We start from the raw sequence: 23,629 nt of genomic DNA on the forward strand, positions 1-23,629 counted from the left end.
GCCAACAGACATATGAAAAAATGCTCATCATCACTGGTCATTAGAGAAATGCAAATCAAAACCACAATGAGGTACCATCTTATGCCAGTTAGAATGGCGATCATTAAAAAGTCAGGAAACAATAGATGCTGGAGAGGATGTGGAAAAACAGGGACGCTTTTACACTGTTGGGAGTGTAAATTAGTTCAACCATTGTGGAAGACAGTGTGGCGATTCCTTAAGAATCTAGAACTAGAAATACCATTTGACCCAGCAATCCCATCACTGGGTATATACCTAAAGGATTATAAATCATTCTGCTACAAAGACACATGCACACGTATGTTTATTGCAGCACTATTCACAATAGCAAAGACTTGGAACCAACCCAAATGTCCATCAATAATAGACTAGATAAAGCAAATGTGGCACATATACAGCACGGAATACTATGCAACCATAAAAAAGGATGAGTTCAAGTCCTTTGCAGGGACATAGATGAAGCTGGAAACCATCATTCTCAACAAACTGTCACAGGAACAGAAAACTGAACACCGCATGTTCTCACTCATAAGTGGGAGTTGAACAATAAGAACACATGGACATATGGAGGGGAAACTCACACCAGGGCCTGTCGGGGGGTGGGAGGCTAGGAGGGATGACAGTAGGAGAAATACCTAATGTAGGTGACAGGTTGATGGGTGCAACAAGCCACCATGGCATGTGTATACCTATGTAACAAAAACTGCATATTCTGCACATGTACCCCAGAACTTAAAGTATAATTTAAAAAAAGAAAAAAAAAGATGTACGTTGGGAGGCTGAGGTGGACAAATCACTTGAGCTCAAGAGTTCACGACCAGCCTGACCAACATGGTGAAACACCATCTCTACTAAAAATAGAAAAATTAGCCGGGTGTGGTGGTGGGTGCTTATAATCCCAGCTACTTGGGAGGCTGAGGCAGGAGAATCACTTGAGTTCAGGAGACAGAGGATGCAGTGAGCCGAGATCACGCATCACTGTACTCCAGCCTGGGTGACAAGGCAACTCCATCTCAAAACAAAAACAAAAAGTACATATGGCAAACAGGTATACAAAAAGGTACTCAACATCACTGATCAACAGAAAAATGCAAGTCAAAACTACATTGAGATATCTCATCCCGGTAAAAATGGCTTTAATCCAAAAGACAGACAATAACAAATGCTGACAAGGATGTGGAGAAAAGGGAACCCTCGAATACTGTTGGTGGGAATATAAATTAGTACAACCTGTATGGAGAACAGTTTGAAGGTTCCTCAAAAACTAAAACAGAGCTACCTGCCATATTATTCAGGAATCCCATTCCTAAGTACACACCCAAAAGAAAAAAAATCAGTATACTGAAGAAAGATCTGAACTCCAACGTTTATCTTCTGCACTATTCACAACAGTCATGATTTGGGAGCAACCTAAGTGTCCATCAACAGAAGAATGGATAAAGAAAATGTACATATACACAATGAAGTATTATTAATATTTAGCCACAAAAAAATGATATTCAGTCATTTGCAACAACATGAATGGGAGTGGAGGTCATTATGTTAAGTGAAATAAGCCAAGCAAAGAAAGGCAAACTTCAGATGTTCTCACTTATTTGTGGGAGCTAAAAATGAAAACAATTGAATTCATGGACATACAGAGTAGAAAGAAGGTTACCAGAGCTTGGCAAGGGTGGTTAGGGGGTGGGGGAGAGTGGCAATAGTTAATGGGTATGAAAAAATAGAAAGAATGAGTAAGACCTAGTATTTGCTAGCACAACAGGGTGAATATAGTTAAAAATAATTTAATTGTACATTTTAAAATAACTAGCAGTATAATTGGTTTGTAACACAAAGGACAAATGTTTGACAGGATGGATAGCCCATTTACCCTGATGTGGTTTTTCCACATTGCATGTCTGTATCAAAATATCGCACGTAACCCATAAAAATACACACCTACTATGTGCCCACAAAAATTAAAAAAATAATTTTTTATAAAATGAATCCCACATTGATATATGTGTATTAGGAAAATATTTTTATCAAGAAAATATGAACTCTGAAACTCTAGCCCTCTGACTAAATACAAGGCAGATTATCTATCCTTGGAAAGTTTGATAACCTTAGATTAATATGAAATAAATAGGATTAAGAAATCCATCACATTTACATGATATTTATACACTATTGCCTATCTTAGATTATAAACCATGGCATGCAATGGTCAAGTCTTCTTACTGTTCTTGCAAGTTTTCCTTTGATTCTTCTTCCTAGGATTCAAATATACCCCAAAGCACAACTTTTATCTGAATAAAATGTGGTCCCACAACTTTAAATAAATAAGTTCAAAAATATAAATATAAATGAATATAAATATTAATTGATATCACATGTAGGCATAATAGAACACAATAAAAAAGATAACAATTGTGGGTAGGGAGAAAAGAGAAAACCAAGTCATCAGAAATTCAGGTCTTTTTTCCAACACAAAACAGAAGTAATCAACTGCTATCTGTATTTAACTGTGAACATCTCATTATAAACCAAAAAAGTATGTCTCCTGATGTCACCGGATGTGGTACTCCCTGAAGCACTTGGCATGGACACCCTTCTGGCACTTCTCGCACCGGGTGTTGGTCTGTGAGTGGCAGAGGGCACATCGGGTCCTCTTGTCCTGGTGGATAATCCAGTGTCCAACCATATCAAAGCGGCTCTCAGTCTCCAACCGCCTGCTTCGCCTTCCTTGAGAGGTCGTGTCAGCATTGCTCTCCAGGTACACACAGGCGACGTATCTCCGGAAGGCAAGGAGGTCCACCTGGGCATCCTGGCAGCAGATCCTGTGCAGCTGCCATGCATTGTTGAGGGCAGCATCAATGACATAGCCAATAAAGCTTGAGTACCACTTCATGCCTCGGATCTTCACCTTGTACTTGGCAATATTCTGGTCCATCCTACCAACACCGCCCACCTTCTCCTGATACAGCTTCACCAGTGATGGCTGGTGGACCTGAGTCCGTGTTTTAGTTGCTCCAGAGTGACGACTGGTCAGCCTCACTGGCTCTATGCCCACGGCATTGGAGCAGATGTTGACCACACTGCTATCGTGCCAGCGGCACACGATGATCTCCTCACTCTCATCGACTTTGTAATCAAATGAACCCCTCTTCATTTTTTTCAGTTCTTTGGGGTCTTTTAGGGGACATCGCTCAGTCCTATACTCACGAACAGTTCCTGTGGCCTTCACCCCCTTTTTCCTCAAAATGGACATCAGTTTAACACTTGTAAAAACCTTGTCAAAAAATATGTGATATGGCAGAAAACCACGCTCCTGAAGCGCATCCACAAACTTTATTACCATACTGCCTCCTAGATCCAGGCTCCTGTCGGGCTTGGTAAAAAGTGTGCCCTGTGAGGGCTCGAACCACACCAAGTAGCCTCTGCTGGTTGTCCCACACCAAATCTTGTAGCCAAGTCGCACAGGCTTCCCCCTGTGCAGCTGCTTGGACCCCCGGTGCCCAAAGTACTCACACATAGACTCGCCAAAGCTGTAGAACTCTTCCAAGGGTGCGTGCTTCTGGAAATTGCAGTTCATCCGGATGATAAGAGGTCTGACCTTGGCAAACCTATCACCTGCATCAAGTTCGTTGTTATCTGCAAAATGTAAGTATGAGAAGATTAGTTCGAATCTGTCCCTTCTAATTGCATCGGCCACAAGATGATGATGTGAATCAGGAGAGGTTTCCCAGAACATCCTTCTCCTTGGGTAAGAGATGTACCCACTTAAAATCAAAATGCCCAAAACACACTTCAATTCCTGAGCCGTAAGACTCAGATTGACATTTTTCTGCCAAGCATAACGATTGGTTTCATTAACAATGAAATTAATTGTTCCTTCATCAAAAAACAACTCAAAAAGGCCCACAGGACTCAGCTCTTGGCTTTTCAGATCCTCAATATGAGGATCTGATGCCGTCCAACTGCCAAAGTCTGGACGAATATCTCTTTTTGTCCAAATGCGCTGAGGTTTCACAACTGCTTTCTGCCTCTTCTTGGCCGGCTGCAGCTCCAGGTCGTCATTATCCTCGCCGGTGCCAGAGTCCTCACACAGGACTGAAGCATGCAGCACACTGCCAGGCAGGTGAGCACCTCGCTGGCCGTCTTCATCACCTGAGTCCTCATCAGTGAATTCCCCCGCAGCATTGTCGGGAGGTGCAATGAAAATCTCTTCCCTGTTGCTGTTGGACTCTTCCTCCTCCATAGCATTCAGAACCTCGAGCAGCTTTGCAGACTTCACCTTTGAGTGGATACCTCTCCCAGCAATGACATCTCTGTTACGACAGGAAACAGAATCAGGAAGAGGCCACGCCAGAAAGCCAATGCTTCAGCAGAAAAGAGGAGGATGCTCTCTCTCTATAAAACACTTTCATTTGATTGGCTTCACAGATCTGGCACCACAAGGCACAGCATTCAGTAAGTAAATTTTCCAGCTAAACACAGATTCTGCTTTTTGTTATTTTTTTTGAAACAGTGTCATACTCTGTCACTCAGGCTGGAGTGCAGGAGTGCGATCTCAACTCACTGCAACCTCCACCTCCCAGGTTCAAGCGATTCTCCTGCCTCAGCCTCCCGAGTACCTGGGACTATAGGTGCACGCCACCACACCACACTAACTTTTTTTCTTTTTAGTAGAGATGGGGTTTCACCATGTTAGTCAGGATGGTCTTGATCTCCTGACCTCGTGATCCACCCACCTCAGTCTCCCAAAGTGCTGGGATTACAGGTGTGAGCCATGGCACCCAGCCCACAGATGATGCTTTTAAGTGCAGAAGTATTTTGACAATGGGAGACAGAATAAAGAGGTCTTACCTACTTACTTTCCTTCTTAAATGATGTGTTCTAAAACAGAGGATCCTCTTTAGTGATGAATCCAGATGCTGCTGTCATCACCCCAGATAACAGAAACTGGCAACAGGGAGCCCTGGTCAGCTGGAGTGACACCCACTCCTGTCCCCTCAGACTCAATAGCCCTAGGAGCTCTGCAATTACATTTGTCTTACTATACCTTCCCTCTCTTATTGACAAATGGAAGTTTCCCTCATTCCCCAAATTCTCAAACTCTCCCTACTTGAACTCTCACTACCCAAATTCAAGAACTGAGCAGATGTGGATTTTCAGATAGCTCCCTTGCGGCTATCCTACTGTATGCTAACTGCAATTCAGAAGCCAAATCAATTTGGAAAACATGGAAACTCCGGATACTCTCTGGCCCTGTGGACACAGGAACCAAATGGATGGTGAGTGATATAGGTGCTCCTCGACTTACAATCAGGTTACATCCCAATAAACCCCTCATGAGTTAAAAACGTCATAAGTCGAAAATGCATTTAATACACCTAACCTACCAAACATCGTAGCTTAGCCTAGCTTACCTTAAACATGCTCAGAACCCTATAGTTGGGAAAAAAAGTCATCTAACACAAAGCCTATTTTATAATTAAGTATTAAATAGCTCATATAATTTATTGACTACTGGACTGAAAGTGAAAAACAGAGTGACTGTATGGATACTCAAAGTACAGTTCCTACAGAATGTATCTGGCTTTTACATCATCTTAAGTTGAACCATGCTAAGTGGGAGACTCTCTGTACTTGCATTTGAGCACAGACAGTAACCAGGTGCTGCTCAGGGGCTGGCAACGGGTAAACTCCACTCCCTACCTGCACAGCACTTTATTTGTAACTGGAGGAGTCAGACAACAGATCAACAAACAAGTAGCTATGCAGGACGGTGTCAGGTAGCAACGAATGCCGAATGCCGTCCCAGATAAGTGACAATGCAACAAAGGGGTAGAGCCGGGGGTGCTATTTTGGACAGAATGGTGAGAGAAGGCTCACAGGGTGGGACGCCTGAAGGAGATGAGAGAATGAGCCCTGCAGACAGCTGGAGACAAGATGTCCCAGGCAGACAGAAAGAACCACAGGCACATGGCCCTGACACTGAAGGGATTCGACATCTGCAGAACGGCAAGGAGGTCAGCGAGGCTGCAGGTGCAATGAGGACAAGAGAGCAGAGCAGAGCCAGAGAGAACTAGCCGCACAGGACTCCACAGGCCCTGGCCAGGACTTCCAGTGTTCAGCTACCATAGGTAGCCCCAAGGGTGGGGGTAAACCATGGAACAGGGCAGTGAGGAGTCACATCTAGGCTGTAAACACATCGCCCTGGCTGTGAGAATGGACTCAGCAGGGAGGGTAGGCACAGAGGTCCCTGCAGCTTCCCTGTGCCCCTTTGCAGACCCCAACCTCCACGTGAGGACCCTCCATCCCAAAGGAAGGCAACGGGATTTACCACAGAGGCGACATCAGCGCAGACCTGCCCGTGGACTCTGGAGTTCAGGCTGCATTAGAAATTCGCTCTAACCTCACTGCCTGGAGACTGACTGTCAGCCGCCACGCTCACCTCCACGAGGTGAGGTATTCACTCATTCCCCCTCTGCATGGGCCAGGACAAGAGACCAGTTTGAAGGGAAAGGAAATTCAAAGCCCATCTCATGGGCCTTGGAGTAAGGTTCTCAGGGGACAGCAGCCATCTTCACACTCTCCTGACCTGGCCTCACCCAGTTCACAGGGGTAGATCCAGGGCTGCAAGCTCAAGGTCTCTACCAGTTTTGACTGCCCAAGCTCCTCCTCACCCCCAAACCCTCAAACAACTTCTGCACATGACTGTTCAAACCCCAGGCATGAGAAAGCCTGAAGGGACTGAGGTGGCCCCAGGAGTAACCACCTGGTGTCTTTATCTTGAAAGATGAGGAAAGTGAAGTCATGGTTTTCTATCGAGTGTACACATTAGTGCTACATGACCACACCCATACCACACAACCATCGGCCTTTTCCCATTTTCCCCATTCTTCTCCCATCTCCTCTCCCTTCTACCTTTATACTTCCTGGACACCAACTGTTATACTGAGGCCAAGAGCTAAAAATGTCATGGACTTGGCCTTTCAAAAACATAGGGGAATAAATTCTTCAATAAAACATTTGATCAAACGGCACTCCTACCTGGATGTTGAAGCCATGATGAACTGGGAAGACAAAGCTGTCTTTACTCACAGAGTCTAAGAACCTGTAAGACAAGAAAGGTCAATTTAAAAAAATTGTATCTTAAGAAGCAAGGCAACAGGATCTTTTCTACCATTTAAGGGAAAAATATCTCTGACTTAAAATTCACTACCTTAACAGTGTGTGGGTCGACTCGTTATTCAGAGGGAAAAAGAACAAATCCTTCATTTCAAAACTCACACCAAAATACATTCTAAAGTAGATGACATTTGGGGCTACATGAGTCTTTGCTTGTGGGGTGGCAGAGGGCCTTCCACTGCATTCTAGGATGTTTATGGCATCCCTGGCTTCTACTAATAGATGCCAGTAGAACATCCCGCTGCACTGTCCATAACAGCTAAACATCAGAAAAACCTAAAAGACTACCAACTGGGAAATGAATATAATTATATTATATAGAAGTTTAAACAAATGAACAACCAAGAAAGCATAAGGGATCCTGAAAACAACACTTAATGAAACAAAGCTGCAGAGAGAAAGTGTAGAACACCACTTACGTAACTACAAATACCCACAAGAAATTCCCTGTGTTGTCAACAGATACTATGTGCAGGATAGGAGTATAAAACCAGAACTGGAAAGCTACATGCTAGCTCTTCACAGAAGGGGGTACCCACAGGGGAGGGAGGGAAACTGGAGTGAGGAAGTGGAAGATGAGATGGGGTCGTGGGGAGAGAAAGGCCCACCAGATCTGTTAGTTCTTTTTACACAATCTGAGTGCTCACTTCGGCAGCACATGTACTAAAACTGGACCAATACCGAGATTAGCATAGCCTGTCCACAAAGATGACATGAAAATTCGTAAGTGCTCCATATTAAAAAAAAAATCTGAATCAAATATGGCAAAATGTGTTAATATGTGTTAAATCTGGGAGGTGGGGACATGGATATTGATATATTTTTCTCTGTATTTTCTGTATGTTTGAAATATTTTGGAGTAAAGACATTAGAAACCCTTTTAGCAAATGAGCATTTAAGTGTGGAGTACTGTTTTAAGCATTTTTACTGATGTCAATGCATTTAATTCCCTTCATAACTTCTTGAGGTTGTAATAACCCCCATTTAACCATTGAGGAAACTGAGGCCTGGAAAGAAGTGACTTGCCTAGCGATGCAGAACAAAATCACGACAGATTTGGCAAGTGTTAGTGTCCAAGGGCATCTACTTAGTTTTCCAGGAGATTAGACAGTCACGCTTGAAACATTTAATGGAAAACCAGTCACCCTGACCCTGTCAACAAACTGATAAAATGCAGTAATACTGGGGGGAAATGCAAACCGAAGTCAGGAGGCATCCCTGTTTATCCAGAGCTCACAGAAATTAATTATAGGAGTAGGGGATTTGCATTTGCACACAATGATGATGTGAGTTCCACAAGGATTCAGGCTATGGAAATATCTCAGCACCACAGGGACCCCATGCCAGTATTTTCAAAATGGTGTGACTGCCAGCAAACCACCTGGACAGCTGATTCAAGTTAACTTCTCATTTTAAGATGTTAACCTTTCTATGCATTTTAATGTGTCTGGACAACTCACTCTGGGCCACTTTTACAACAGCAAGAATAGACCAACAACCCCACTCTGCACGTCTCCAACAGCTCTCCCGCCTGGCGTCATATCCTTCTCGGTCTCCCTGCAGACCCAGAACAGCGGCGGTTAGCGGAGGGAGGAAGCAGAGCACCCAGAAGGTGCTTTAAAATTTGTTGGGGGAGAAGGTTGGTTGTCACAATGGCAGAAGGGGTGGAAAGGGTTACAGCGATCCCACACGTGTGGGTCAGTCCCACAACCACACCTGTCTCATACCCTCACAACTTCCATCTGTCCTGCCAAAACCTATGTGCAATGATTTAACTTGGGCTTAGAACCAAACTCAGATTTACATAAATATAAAACACCTTTTGCACAATTTTAATATAGTATAGTAAACATACTAATAGTAGAGAAAACGAAGATCTTTTTATCAGAACTTTACCAACGCTTGTTGACCATTTTGAAAAATTACATCACCAATAGTATCAGTCTTTGTGACACAAGTCATCATCAATGCAACACACATAGGTCCTTTTGTACCTGCAGTCATCGCATTCACGGTGGCTTGACATATGCATATGTAACCCTTCCATAAAAATGCCAAATACAAAGAACAAGTGTCAGCACTATTCAGGTGAATGTGGCCTTACTTGTCTAAAATTCATTTTAATTCCTACCTCACCCCCACCAAATGAAGCCCCACCTGGCCCTGAAGTCAGCTCAGTCACACTGCTTCTGACCAGTTCTCGATAACTCAGCCAAGGCTCCCTTTGTCAGCTACTCAGAGCACGCCCTTCACAAACCAGTCTCCTTTTATTGTTTGTGAGACCATTTCATGAATACTATCTGCTCTAGTCTCGGTCTGATCTCCACTATATATCCAAAGCACACTCAGGGAGGCTGAGCCTGATCACAACTGTATATACAACACTTACACAGTAGCTGGGTCTGATCTACATTATACATACACACAGTGCTTGCTTACAGGGTCCAGCGGACACAAGAGCTGGGCCAGTACCGTCAGGAGAGGACTTGAGAATGTTTTTTTTTCTATGAGAATCCAAAGGCCTCTCCTGAAGGCTAAAATAAAACCTTCAGCATCATCTTCCTAATCTTCCCCAGGTCTGCTTCCTAATTTTCTCTAACATATTAGACACAACAGGTCTCTGCCCCCTCTGCTATCCCCTAGCTGAGACCGTTTCAGGCAGGTACCACCAAAGGGTCACTTGCCCCTATCCTTAAGACTCAACTACAGAGCCCAGGGCCTTGAATGCAAAAATACTCAGTAAAGTAGCTCCTCGAGTCCATTTCCTCCCATAACAGGGACAGAGCAGGGGAACATTAATGCCTCCAGCCTTTTCTCCTCCATCCACCAGCTCAGTGGGCTGTTCTCAGGGGCCAACCAACAGCTCCCGAACCACAAGGCACATAGACAGTGATAAAGTGAAAATGCTATGTGGCCAGGAAAAAGAGTGTTAGGAGTTGTTTAGTACCCTACACGCAAACCATGGCCCAAATGACCCCATCATCAACTGGTTGTCCTGGTCACCTGAAAATACAATTTCAATGTTGTGTGGCCAGAGCCCTTACCAAAGGACTAATCCCACAGACTCCCCATGCTATCTCAGGCAGCTTTTAAGCCCAGTCTCTCCAATGAATTTCTACCCTGCCAGTCTGCCAGGAAGCTCACTGAACTGTCTACCTACAAACCCATAAAAGCAAACCACACTCAGCAAATTCTGACTCCGTCTGCCCCTTTGCAGCCAATTCTAAGAGTTATGCATGCACATACATACAATCAATCTTGCCCCAACACACCTCCTATGCCCCCTTAGCGCTCCAGAAAGGATGACAAATATTATTTCCTCTTGATGTTATTCTACCTTCCTCTCCCCAACTACCCAATTTCTAGTCTCTGTAGGTTCACTCTCAAGCTTTTGTGGTCAGGCAGTAACCGTGGCTGGCACGTCCTCGGGGGTGGATCCTGGCCTGGGTTCTGCAGACACAGAAGATAAGAGAACATGTAACTCCTGCAATCAGTGACCTCCACTCCTACGGGCCCCTCGCTTCTGCCTCAAGGTGGCTCTCAGCAGTAAGGGGAAGTAGGAAAGACACCCATCAAATGAGACGCCTAAATTCCATTTCCAGAAGTATGGCAGACCACAGACCCCAAAAAAACTCTCCTGATGAAAACTTAAAAGAGCTGGATAAAATTTTAAGTGCTGCACTGACCTGACAAGAAAATATGGAGTCTCACTGGGTCAAAAAGCAAAATCAATCTGGGAGCCCTAAGGAGCAAGGGAGTCTTCAGTTAGCTTTCACTCTGAGGCATTCTCATGAATTGTGGTGACATTAATCCTCCTATTCTGAACTATATGGAGTATAAAAACTAGAGGAAACTAAAGGCAGGCCTGCACAAAGGGCCTACCAAAGGGCTGCACCCAAGACACAAGGATAAACGAAAAGTAACCCAACTCTGAAGAAGAGACCAGAAAATAAACATGCTTAACCATACCACTGGATAAAAGTCAGGGGGGGAGTGTCTCCGAAGAATCTGTAACTATGAAGGTTTATGAGGCCAACTGATACTGCTTAATGGGCTCAATAACCTCAAGCAAAAATTTTAACCCAAAGTCCCCTTCATTAGCAGTGCTTCCCCAGGAATAGTGAAAACAGATAAAACCTCTCTGGAGGAATATATCCCCAACAAAAACATTGAAGAGCTCCACTGATAACAGTTCCAAAGATGAATTCACATTATGGAAAAAAAAAAGTCATAAAGTAAACAAGGAAATAAAACAGTAAACAAGGAAATAAAGCACCATGAATGGGAGTCAGCAGAAACAGTGGACAGCATAATCAGACCCACGGACTATAAATGTCATAATTATCATAGAATACAAAATATATATGTTTAATATATTGTAAGAAACAATATGAACAAGAAACATAAAATCTGAAACGAAAAAAAAAGGTCAAGCACACTTAAAAAGAACCAAATACAACAAATAAGAATAAAAACTAAACTACCTAAGAAAAGTTTTAAAAGTCATACTTATAAGGGAAATACAAATCAAAACCATGAGATATCACATTACACCCATTACGCTGGACACTATCAAGAAAACAGAGAATGGTATCAGCAAGGATGTAGAAAAATTAGAACCTTTGGGCCAGATGTGGTGGCTCATGCCTGTAATCCCAGCACTTCGGGAGGCTGAGGCGGGCAGATCAGGAGGTCAGGAGCTCGAGACCATCCTGGCTAACACAGTGAAACCCCGTCTCTACTAAAAATACAAACAATTAGCCAGACATGGTGGGCAGGCGCCTGTAGTCCCAGCTACTCGGGAGGCTGAGGCAGGAGAATGGCGTAAACCCGGGAGGCGGAGCTTGCAGTGAGCCGAGATCGCGCCACTCACTCCAGCCTGGGTGACAGAGCGAGACTCCACCTCAAAAAAACAAAAAAACAGAAAAATTAGAACCTTTGTACACTGTTGATAGCATTTAAAAATAATGCACCCACTATGGAAAAAGTGTGGTAATTTCTACATTTTCTTTTAAACATTTTTTTTCTTTTTTCATATTTAAAGAAAACCACAATTTTTTTTTTTTTTTTTTTAAGACAGGGTCTCACTCTGTTGACCAGCCTGGAATACGGTGGGACAATTGATTTAAGAGTTAAAAATAAATTACTCAAGCAGTTAGTGAGGGTACAGAAGTCCTCAGTAAGGTTTTTCTTTTAATAAAAAGCAGCTCCCAAATCCTTTCTTTTCTAACAAAAAGCAGCCTGAAAAATCAAGCCTCAAGCACAGCTAAGCAAGCTGGAAGCTTGCACAGGTGAATGCCTGCAGGTGTGCCAGAAGCCAGGTATATCCAGCGTGGAAGTTTTCTCCTCCCTTCTCTTTGTCAAAGTCACATGTGTGGGTGTCACAGCCCCAGCAAGGCCGAGACGCCATTTGCATAATAAAAGATTAGGGTGAGATGGCCAGCCTCTTTGTGGGCGTAGGCTACGTAAGTGGCACACCTGGCCCAACCAATCCCCGAGGCCCTATGTAAATTAGACACCACCTCCTTAAGCCCCTCTGTAAAGTCAAATACATCCCACTGTGAACAGGGAGTTCCATCTGAAACCTCTCTCCCTCTATATGGGGGAGCTTTGCTCTTGTTTATCTTGTCTATTAAACTTTCCGCTCTTAAATGCACACCTCGTGCGTCTACATCTTCGTTTTCCTTAGCGTGAGACAACGAACCTTGGGTATTTCCCAAGACAAGCGACCCCACTTCACAATCACGGCTCACTGCAGCCTCTACCACTCCAGGCTCGGGTGATCCTGCCACCTCAGCCTCCTAAGTAGCTGGAACTACAGGTACATGCCACCATGCCAGCTAATTTTTCTATGTTTTGTTGAGATGGGGTTTCTCCATGTTGCCCAGGCTGGTCTCAAACTCTTGGGCTCAAGTAATCTGCCTGCCTTGGCCTCCCAAAATGCTGGGATTGTAGGTGTGAGGCACTGTGCCTGGCTGCAACTGATTTTTGCGTGTTTATTTTGTATCCTGCAACTGTGCTGTATTCAGCAAATACAATTTGCTGTGAATTTTGCTGCAAATACAAATTGCTGCAATTCTGCAATTGTGGAATCTTTAGAGTTTCCTACATATGAGATCATGTCATCTGCAAACACAGATAGTTGTAATTACTGCTTTCCAATTTGGATGGCTTTAACTTTTCTCAGTAATTGCTCTAAGACTTCCAATACTATGTTGAACAAATGAACTGAAAGCAGGAACTCAGAAATCTATGTCTATAGCGCTTTTTTTTTTTTGAGATGGAGTCTCTGTTGCCCAGACTTGAGTGCAGTGGCATGATCTCATCTCACTGCAACCTCCGCCTCCCAGGTTCAAGTGATTCTCCTGCCTCAGCCTCCTGAGTAGCTGGGACTACAGGTTCTTGCCACCATTCCCGGGTAATTTTTTGTATTTTTAGTAGAGACGGGGTTTCACCGTTTTAGCCAGGATGGTCTGGATCTCCTGATTTCGGGATCCGCCCACCTCGGGCCTCCCAAAGTGATGGGATTATAGGCGTGAGTCACTGCGTCTGGCCTATAGTGCATTTTCAAAGCAGCACTATTCACAATAGCCAAGAGACAGAAGCAAGTCAAGTGTCAATTGATCAATGAATGGAATTGATAGATGCAATGGAATATTATTCAGCCTTAAAATGAAGGAAATCCTGTTACAGGCTACAACATAAATAAACCTTGAGGACATTATAGTAAGTGAAATAAGCCAACTACAAAAAGAGAAACAGTGTTTAATTTCACTTACATGAGGTAATTAAAGTAGTCAAAACTGAGAAACAGAAAGTAGAATGCAGATTAACAGAAGTCGTGGAGGAGAAACGGCAAGTTAATGTTTAATGGGTACAGTTTCAGTTTTGCAAGATAAAAAAGTTCCTGGAGATTGGCTGCACAATAATGTGATTATCCTTAGTACTACTAAACTGTACACTTAAATGGTTAAAATGGTAAACTGTATGTTTTTTACAATTAAAAATATAAAAATGAAGTACAACAAAAACAAAAAAATCAGAGAAAGAGGGTCATTTTACAGTGAGAAAAGATTTGCCTAATCAGGAAAATATAGTAATTTTTAAATTGTGTATATCTAATAAGTTCAAAATATATAGAATAAAAAGGACTACTATACAGAATCTACAATGAACTCAAACAAATTAGCAAGAAAAAAAAATCCCCTCAAAAAGTGGGTTAAGGACAATTCTCAAAAGAATTTACACAAATGGCCAACAAACATATGAAAAACATGCTCAACATCACTAATGATCAGGGAAATGCAAATCAAAACCACAATGCGATACCATCTTCCTCACACAAGAATGGCCATAATCAAAAAAAATCAAAAAATAACAGATGTTGGCCAGGATGCAATGAAAAGGGAACATTCTGCACTGCTGGTGGGATGTAAACTAGTACAACCACTATGGAATACAGTGTGGAGATTCCTTACAGAACGAAAAGTAGAACTACCATTTGATCTGGCAATGCCACTACTGGGTATCTACTCAGAGGAAAAGAAGTCATTATATGAGAAAAGATACTTGCACACGCATGTTTATAGCAGCACAATTCAAAAATATGGAACCATCCCAAATGCCAATCAATCAATGAGTGGATAAAGAAACTGTGGTATGTACATAAGACAGAATACTACTCAGTCATAAAAAGGAATGAATTAATGGCATTCACAGCAACCTGGATGGAAATGAAAACCATTATTCTAAGTGAAGTAACTCAGGAATGGAAAACCAAACATCATACGTTCTCACTCATAAGTGGGAGCTAAGCTAAGAGGATGCAAAGGTAAAGAATGATACAATGGACGTTGGTGACTCCAGGGGAAAGGATGAGAAGGGAATGGCTATAAATTGGGTTCAGTATATACCGCTTGGGTGATGGGTGCACCAAAATCTCACAAATCACAACTAAAAAACTTACTCATGGCCGGGCGCGGTGGCTCATGCCTGTAATCCCGCAATTTGGGAGGTCGAGGTGGGCGGATCATGAGGTCAGATCTAGACCATCCTGGCTAACACGGATCTCTACTAAAAATACGAAAAATTAGCCGGGCGAGGTGGCGGCGCCTGTAGTCCCAGCTACTCGGGAGGCCGAGGCAGGAGAATGGCGGGAACCCGGGAGGCGGAGCTTGCAGTGAGCCAAGATCGTGCCATTGCACTCCAGCCTGGGCGACAGAGAGAGACTCTGTCTCAAAAAAAAAAAAAATCATGTAACCAAATACCACCTGTTCCCCAAAAACTTATGGAAATAAAAAATAAAGTTTTCATAAGGTTCGACTTTTTTTTTTTTTTTTTTTTTTTTTTTTTGTGAGACGGAGTCTCGCTCTGTCGCCCAGGCTGGAGCGCTGTGGCCGGATCTCGGCTCACGGCAAGCTCCGCCTCCCGGGTTTACGCCATTCTCCTGCCTCAGCCTCCCGAGTAGCTGGGACTATAGGCGCCCGCCACCTCGCCCGGCTAGTTTTTTGTATTTTTTAGTAGAGACGGGGGGTTTCACCGTGTTAGCCAGGATGGTCTCAATCTCCTGACCTCGTGATCCGCCCGTCTGGGCCTCCCAAAGTGCTGGGATTACAGGCTTGAGCCACCGCGACCGGCCAAGGTTCAATTTCTTAAACTGAGTAGGATAATCAGAGTTGTTCATTATTCTTTAAACTGTTCCTGTGCATTTTATATATTTTGGTATGTATATTTTACACACTCACACAAACACACACAGGCACGGGGGCACTTCCAAAGAAACACCTGAACAAATACTCTTCAGCTGACCCAGTCAGTGCCTGATGGGAATGCTGCTCTGCAGTGATGAGGGAGTCGCAAGCAAAAGATGTTCATCTGTGATGTTTCAGAACACACACATCTTGCACGGCTAGAAGAAAATTAGGTCATCTCCCCATGTAACAGACTGTGTCCCTTATGAAGACTCTCTTTTTAAAATCCTTATAAAATCGTTTACCTGAATTTCTTCAAAGCCCAGCCAGCCCACATCCCAACTTATCCATACACAGGGCCTCTGACCATCTCTGGTCTGCCTGACATCACACTTAAATTCCTCTATGGCTTGTGAGAAAAGCTCATCTGACCTGATTAGATCATAAGCTCCAGTAATCACAGACATGAGTCCCCATGGGCCTTCAGTAAATCCAAGTGTGTGACTGTGATGTCTGTGGGGCTCCAGCTCCCCTTCTGCTCTGACCTTCTTGGCACTAAGGCAGGCTTGCTGCAGGCAGATGCCAGGTGTGTGAGGTGCGAAAGAAAGACCTCAGTCCCTCAATCTCTCCCGACCCCCTTTCACAAGTCTGTAGCCCAGGAAAAATGTGTAACATGGAGCCACCAGTGATGAGCTGTGTGATTCTGGAAAGTCACTTAGCAAAGAGACTTCCTGGTGCCCTCGTCTTTCACCTGTAAAATGGGATCATCGTGGTACCTACCTTCACTGCATTGTGAAAGTAATAAGAGTCAATGTGTGTAAAGCAGACACAACAGGCCTGGCTTCCCAAGTGTTAACTACAATTTCAGGTCCACAACCCCTCACCTACAATTCCAAAAGCCAAATATGCTTTAAAAACTGAACTTTCTTTCAAAACTTTGCAACAAACTCTTTGGCAGCAAAACCTGGACTGACCTGAGGCTCTTCATAAAGTCTAATTGTTTATAAATATCCACACATTTTGCTGCAGAAATTATGTTTCATTAAGGGATGCATAGTATGACTGATAAAACTCAAACAGTCTGACTTCTTCCCCAGGTCCAGCCAGGTTTGGGTCAGGAAGCCTGACTTGTGTTACCATTTCACAGTTGCTCCACCTCTCGGCAGTTTACCACCTTTTCCTCCACTGTGCCTTAGGCTGGCCCCATCCACTTACTAACATATAGACTGACAGCCTCCAGCCATTAGGGCATGAGCCCATCTTCACAGCCTACCAAGAGCTTGCCCTGGGTCACAACCCAACCGAGCTCTGAAATAAAATCAAAGTCATCCACAGCCCGGTGCCTAGCCTTATCCCCACCCAGTTCCGCCTGTAGGTTCAGACCACTCCCGAGGGCTGGTCCAGTCTCTTCTTGTAGCCTGTCTTCCTCCGGTTCCCTACTCTGGCCTGACTGCTTTCTTCTTCTGTGCTGTGCCTTTTGCCTGGGTGCTATTCCCTGCCCATGGGATCCCCTGCAATGTCCTTCTCATCCGTCAGGCTTCCAATCAAGTCTTCTCTTATCACAGCTTTCACCACAATAGACTGAAATTAATAGTCCATCTTCAGGTCGACCCCACCTCTGTATCCCAAGAAGGTAACATGGCATCTGGCATGCAGCAGGCCCTCAATAAATACTCGCTGAACCAAACTAATCATGCCACAGAGCCAAATGGCCACATTCCAGGGCATCCCATCCATCTCAACCTGCCGCAGACTTTTCATTTTCATCTTTACTATCTGGCTTTGAGACAACTATTTAGAAAAGAACCAGGAGCTCTTGATATATGCTTGACCCTAACTAAAATATACTCCTAAAAGAGTCTCTGAAACCATGCATAGGAAATATGTCAGTGAAGAGTCTAATAATTACAGTGGACTCAACCAGGACAGAGGGGGATACATAGTTAAGAAGCTCAGCAAAAACCCATTCTACCTTTCAGGAGTCTGCAGACTGTGCTCCCCAATTCTACCTTTCAGGAGTCTGCAGACTGTGCTCCCCAGGCCCTCCATCCTCTCACATGTGGCTCCTACATCTTTCTTGCCCTGCCTGAGACAACCAACAGAGGAAGGGGACATCGGTAGCCAGTGCCCCCACATACCAAGCAAACTCACAAAGGGAATAATGTCTAGACAGAGGCTGTTAGGCAGCCACACTATCACCTTTTCATTCCTTTGGCAAACATCTGAAGTATATACTGAATGCCAGGCATGTATGCATAAAATTGTAACTATGACAGGGCTAAGAAGGAAAGAAGGTGTTGATCAGAACCCATAAAACGGAAACTGACCTAGTCAGGGAGGTCAGAGAATACCTCCCTGAGGAAAAGATAACCTAATGGAGAGCTGCAGAAAGAGTAACAACTCCCTCAGCAGGCAGGGAATAGCACCCCAGGCAAAAGGTACAGCACAGGAGAAGCAAAGCAGTCCGGCCAGGGTAGGGAATCTGTGGGAGACGGTACAAGAGGCTGGACCAGCCCTGCAGAGACTTGAAGGCCCTGTTAAGGAGGCCTGTCTTTATCAGAGCAGTGGGAAGTTTAAAAAAAAAATTACAGGCAGAGCATAACAGAATGAAGGGTGCATGTTAACAAGCTGATTCTGGCTGCAGTATGGACAACTGAGTATGCAGGGCCCCAACGCTGATGAAGGGAGACGGACAAAAAGGCTATGGCAAAAGGGTGGGGCCTATGGAGAGAAATGGACACACCTAAGGAGGACTCAAAACGTGAAACCATCAAGTCTGGATAATTGGTTGAGGGGGTAGGGCAGGGGAGAAAGCTGATCAGGCAAGCCTCCTAGATTCTGGCACCCTATGGCTGGTGCACAGAGGTGCCACTCACCAAGCCCAGCAGCACTGGGAAGAGGAACGAGCAACACTGGGAGGAGGAGGTGGTCACGAGCTGCCCAGAGGTCCAACTGGGCATTCTCAACTAAACTGGTCCAGGCACTCGGCAAGAAAAAGCACCTTGGTGTGAGACCTGGAGCTCCCCAGGCCACTCTAAAGGGCCCTAGGGGGTTGGGAGGCGGGAGAGCTGCTGTTTAAAATGTAAATTTCTCCAAGGAAAGACAGGACAACCCAATGCTGTCTTGGCGCCTAAATTACAAAACGGAAATAGGTGAGAGTAGAGAAATTTGAATAAGGCCTGTAGGTGTTAATATCCTGGTTTTGTTGACTGTTCTGTAAAAAAAGATGTTAACCCCTACGAAATCTGGGCGAACCGTACATGGGAATTTTTGTTTGTTTTGTAACACTCTGAAATTCTGAAATTAATTCAAGATAAACATTATTCAAAAGACATTTTATACATCAGCACCCCAAAGCTCAGCCAGGAGCCTAACAGCTCAGAAGGGCTTTTGTGGGATACGGAGGAACTTCCTCCCCTCTCTTCATCTCAATAGCAAAAGGGAAAGAAGGGCAAACAAAGACCCTCAGAAACCTCAGCGCCTTCCCAGGCGGACGCAAAGTTAAGAACGACCCGGCCCCAGCGCGCCCCGGCGCGGAGCCGCCCCGCCCCGGGACCTGACGCGGCGTTCGCAGCTCGGCCGCCAGCCTCAGGCTGCCCGCCCCATTAGTCCCGCCCACCCCGCCCGAGCCTGACCTGGTCCCTCCCACCGCGCCCTTAATCCATCCCCCTTTAGCCCGACCCCGCCCTGGTCCCCACCCACCCCGCTCCGCCTCCTGCTCCGCCTCCCGCTCAGCAGGGCCCTCCGGCCTCGCACCCCAACCCGCAGAGGGAGCGCCCCCTTGCGGCCCTCGGAATCCCATTGTTCCTGTCCTGGTCCCGCCAGCCCACCGTGGACGCGGAGCAGTGAGGACGAACTCCTCCGGACGCCGTTGAGAAAACGCAACATCAAGGCCAACCGCTCCTGCACTCAAGCTAAGCCCTGCCTGCGGCGCGAGCACAATGATGCCTACCTGCCCTGGCCCAGACGGAGCCTCCCGAGCCCGAACCGGACCATGAGCCGCGCCGAACCGGAGCGCTGCGCCTGCGTTGGCGTCGGGCGTCGCGGCCGCGCAACGTCCGGCACGAGAGCGCCCGCCGCACCTTGGCCCGCCTTCCACGCCACGCCCCCGAACCAGGCCACGCCCCGGCCCGAGCGACCATCGAGACTCCGGGACCTCCGCGGCGCCTAGAGGGATCCCGAAAACGCCTGCGAGGCCAGAACGGCCGAAATAACGTCTCCCACCCCAGCGGGCCGGCTCTTCCCGCCAATCTCCCTTATCCTCCCACCCCCGTCCTCCCTTGGAAACTTTCCTCGCTTCTAATCAGGAGAGCATGGGGACTTTCTAGGGTAGTGGTTCTCAAATGTGGCCCCAATCTAACAGCAGCTTCACCTGGGAAATTGATGGAACTGCAATTCTTGGGGCCCCACTCAAGGCCTTCTGAATCAGAAACTGAGGGTGTGCCCAGTAATCGGGCTTACCAACCCTGAAGGTAATTGTGGTACAAACTAGGGCTTGAGAACCACTGCTGCATGGCAGGGTTTCTTGACTTTTTGGGCCTGGATAATTCTTTGTTGAGAGGGAAGGAGGCTGTCCTGTGCATTACAGGAGGCAGGGTCACGGATAAAATACAGTTAAATTTGAGTTTCAGGTAACAGTGTTGTTCATCTAAGATTCACATTTAACTGGAAATCCCTGTATTTCATCTGGCTACCTTACCTACCTATAGTTTTACTTCGTAAAAATAACCCTAATTGTAGGATATTGAGCACCCCTAGCAACTAAGTGCCAGTAGCACACCACACTCTCTCCACTCTAGTTATGACAAAAGTGTCTCCCCCTACCCCTTGAGAATCACGGCTCTATAAGGACTTTGTCCAGCTGAAACCTAGTAGCCTATTAGGTATGTAGGACAGTGTACTCCACAGCAAACTGCCTTGCCCTGAAAGGCTTTGAACACAGAAATCCCTGGGACCAGACCCTGTTAACATTCAAAAAGAGGGCCACTTAGTGAAGACTTTGTATTTGCTTCTCCACCCTGACACTTCACAAATGTTATTTGGTCACTGTAAAGTGTGTTCCAAAACACCTGCATCAGAAGAAAAAAAAATCATGCTCATTTGTGGGATTCTGGAGCGAAGGGCACGTATAAGTTTGTCATCATTCATTCCACATATAAGCAATTTGAGGAGACAGATCATGAGCTCTGGGAAAATGGGAGTGCTACTCTAGGTGAGGTAGAGTAGTGTTTCTAACTTGCTTTGTTCCCCAGATCCTGTGTCTCATTCATTCATTCATTCAAGTGTTAAATGAGTGTCCTCTCTATGACAGTCACTCCTCTGGGCAGTGCTGTTAGAACAGTGAAAAAAATAAAGGCACAAGAGAAAAACCCTCTTGTCATGATGCTTACATTTCAGCGGGAGAACCAGACAATAAACAAAATATATGGTGTGTCAAAGTGGAAAGTGCTAGGAAGAAAATAAAGGAAGCAAAGGGGACCAATAAGACTTGTGAACTCAGTTTTAAATAATTTGGTCAGGGAAGGTTGGTAAGTAAGAAGGTTGTATTTGAGGGAAAAGCCAAAGAATATGAAGAGCAAATTCCCCATGCAGAATTCAAGGGGGAAAATACTTGAAGCAGAAAGAATGGCATGTGCACATGCTCTGAGGCGAAGCAAGCCTAGCACATTTGAGAATGGCTGGAGACAAAAGAACGAAGAGAGTCAAAGAAATGAGGTCAAAGAGGGGGTGAGTTGAACAAGGAGTAGTAAGATACATATATAGTGTGCTTGCTGGCTGTTTCTTCCATACCTTTATGATCTAGAGAGAATTGTCACTGCAATTTGGATACTTGCATATGTAAAGTTAATAAAAAGATCAGGACCAAGTGTAAGTGTTTATGGAGCTGCAAAGAGCCCGTCTAGACATTTTCAGTGCATTGCTTTGAATAAAGCTACGTTTAAAAACAAAGTCAAATCTTTGAAAACAATGTCAAATTTTGGGTAGAATCGCAGAACTGCATAATAGGAATTGGGAAAAAACAAAACAAAAAACTTAGCCTGTTAAGCTAGAATCCTTTGAGGAAAATATATATTTTGAAGTTGTCTTTGAGAAATAGGCTAAATAAGCTTTAAGGAAAAAATTGGGGGGAAAATATTTAAATTATGTGTATTATGAGTAAATTTCATAAAAGCCTTGCAGCCTAGTTTGTTTATAGATACTATCTTGCTTTAGGGAGTTAACAAATTAAAAAAAAAGAAAAAACATATAAAAAGAAGAAGAAAATGGACTTGGGGAATTAAACATACATTTATTAATTTATGTCATTTAGTTTATTTCACCTGTACATGTTTTTGTGTGTATGTATGGGGTGAGATTTTACATATAAAAATTCTCATGTCCATCAAGCATTGACTAAGTAACACCTTGTGGTTAATGATGGTGGTACATAGCAGCAATTAAAGCTCAGCTACAAGTTGCTTGATTCCTTCCACCTTTTGACCATTACGTATGATACTGACTGTGGGTCTGTCATCTATGGCTCTTATTATTTTGAGGTATTTTCCTTCAACACTTAGTTTATTGAGAGTTTTTAACATGAAGGAATGTTGAATTTTATGAAAGATCTTTTCTGCTTCTATTGAGACAACCATGTGGTTTTTGTCTTTAGTTCTGTTTATGTGATGAATTACATATATTGATTTGTATATGTTAAACCAACCTTGCTTGCATCCTGGGGATGAAGCCAACTTGATCATGGTGGATAAGCTTTTTGATGTGATGCTGGATTCAGCTTGCCAGTATTTTATTGAGTGTTTTTGGATTGATGTTCATCATGGATACTGGCCTGATTTCCGTTTTGTTGTTGTTGTTGTTGTTGTAGTATCTCTGCCAGGTCTTGGTATCAGGATGATGCTTTTCCTCATAAAATGAGTTAGGAAGGAGTCCCTCCTTTTCAATTGTTTGAAATAGTTTCAGAAGAAATATTACCAGCTCCTCTTTATACCTCTGGTAGAATTAAGCTATAATCCTTCTAATCCTGGGCTTTTTTTTTTTTTTGTAGGCTATTTATTACTGCCTCAATATCAGAACTCATTATTGGTCTATTCAGGGACTCAACTTCTTCCTGGTTCAGTCTTGGGAGGGTGTATATATCCAGCAATTTCTCCATTTCTTCTGGATTTTCTAGTATATTTGCATAGAGGTGTTTACAGTATTTTCTGATGGTTTTTCATATTTTCATGGCGTCAGTGGTGATATCCCCTTTATTGTTTCTAATTGTCTCTATTTGATTCTTCTTTTTTTCTTTATTAGTGTAGCTAGTAGTCTATCTATTTTACTTTTTTTTTAAAAAAAAAAAAAAAAAACCAGCTCCTGGATTTGCTGATTTTTTGAAGGGTTTTTGATGTCTCTATCACCTTTATTTCTCCTCTGATCTTGGTTATTTCTTGTCTTCTGCTAGCTTTGGGAATAGTTTTTTATTTGTGATGTTAGGGTGTTGACTTGAGATCTTTCTAGCTTTTTGATGTGAGCATATAGTACTATAAATTTTCCCCTTAACACTGCTTTCGCTGCATTCCAGAGATTCTGGTATGTTGTCTCTTTGTTCTCATTGGCTTCAAAGAACTTCTTGATTTCTGCCTTATTATTTACCTAGGAGTCATTCAGGATCAGGTTTTTCAATTTCTATGTAGTGGTGTGGTTTTGAGTGAGTTTCTTAATCTTGAGTTCTAATTTGATTGCACTGTGTTCTGAGAAACTGT

General features: G+C 44.1%; 1 protein-coding gene and 1 non-coding gene across 4 annotated transcripts; one reads left to right on the forward strand and one right to left on the reverse strand.

Moving 5' to 3' along the window:
- Nucleotides 1-308: 308 nt before the first annotated feature.
- Nucleotides 309-19,971, reverse strand: PGBD2 (piggyBac transposable element derived 2). Of its 3 annotated transcripts, XM_077990760.1 has the most exons (4): nt 19,840-19,971; nt 11,818-12,100; nt 7,060-7,123; nt 309-4,331 (listed from the first exon to the last, which is right to left on the reverse strand). In XM_077990760.1, the coding sequence occupies exons 3-4, from the start codon at nt 7,074-7,076 to the stop codon at nt 2,570-2,572; spliced, it is 1,779 nt and encodes a 592-aa protein (XP_077846886.1). In that variant the 5' UTR covers nt 7,077-7,123; nt 11,818-12,100; nt 19,840-19,971; the 3' UTR covers nt 309-2,569.
- LOC114674980 (U6 spliceosomal RNA) lies at nt 7,837-7,939 on the forward strand. The gene has a single exon (XR_003726072.1). It is a non-coding gene; the product is annotated as a U6 spliceosomal RNA (small nuclear RNA).
- Nucleotides 19,972-23,629: the final 3,658 nt, after the last annotated feature.

The sequence above is a fragment of the Macaca mulatta genome, chromosome 1 (assembly GCF_049350105.2).
Source record: "Macaca mulatta isolate MMU2019108-1 chromosome 1, T2T-MMU8v2.0, whole genome shotgun sequence".
Taxonomy (NCBI): domain Eukaryota; kingdom Metazoa; phylum Chordata; class Mammalia; order Primates; family Cercopithecidae; genus Macaca; species Macaca mulatta.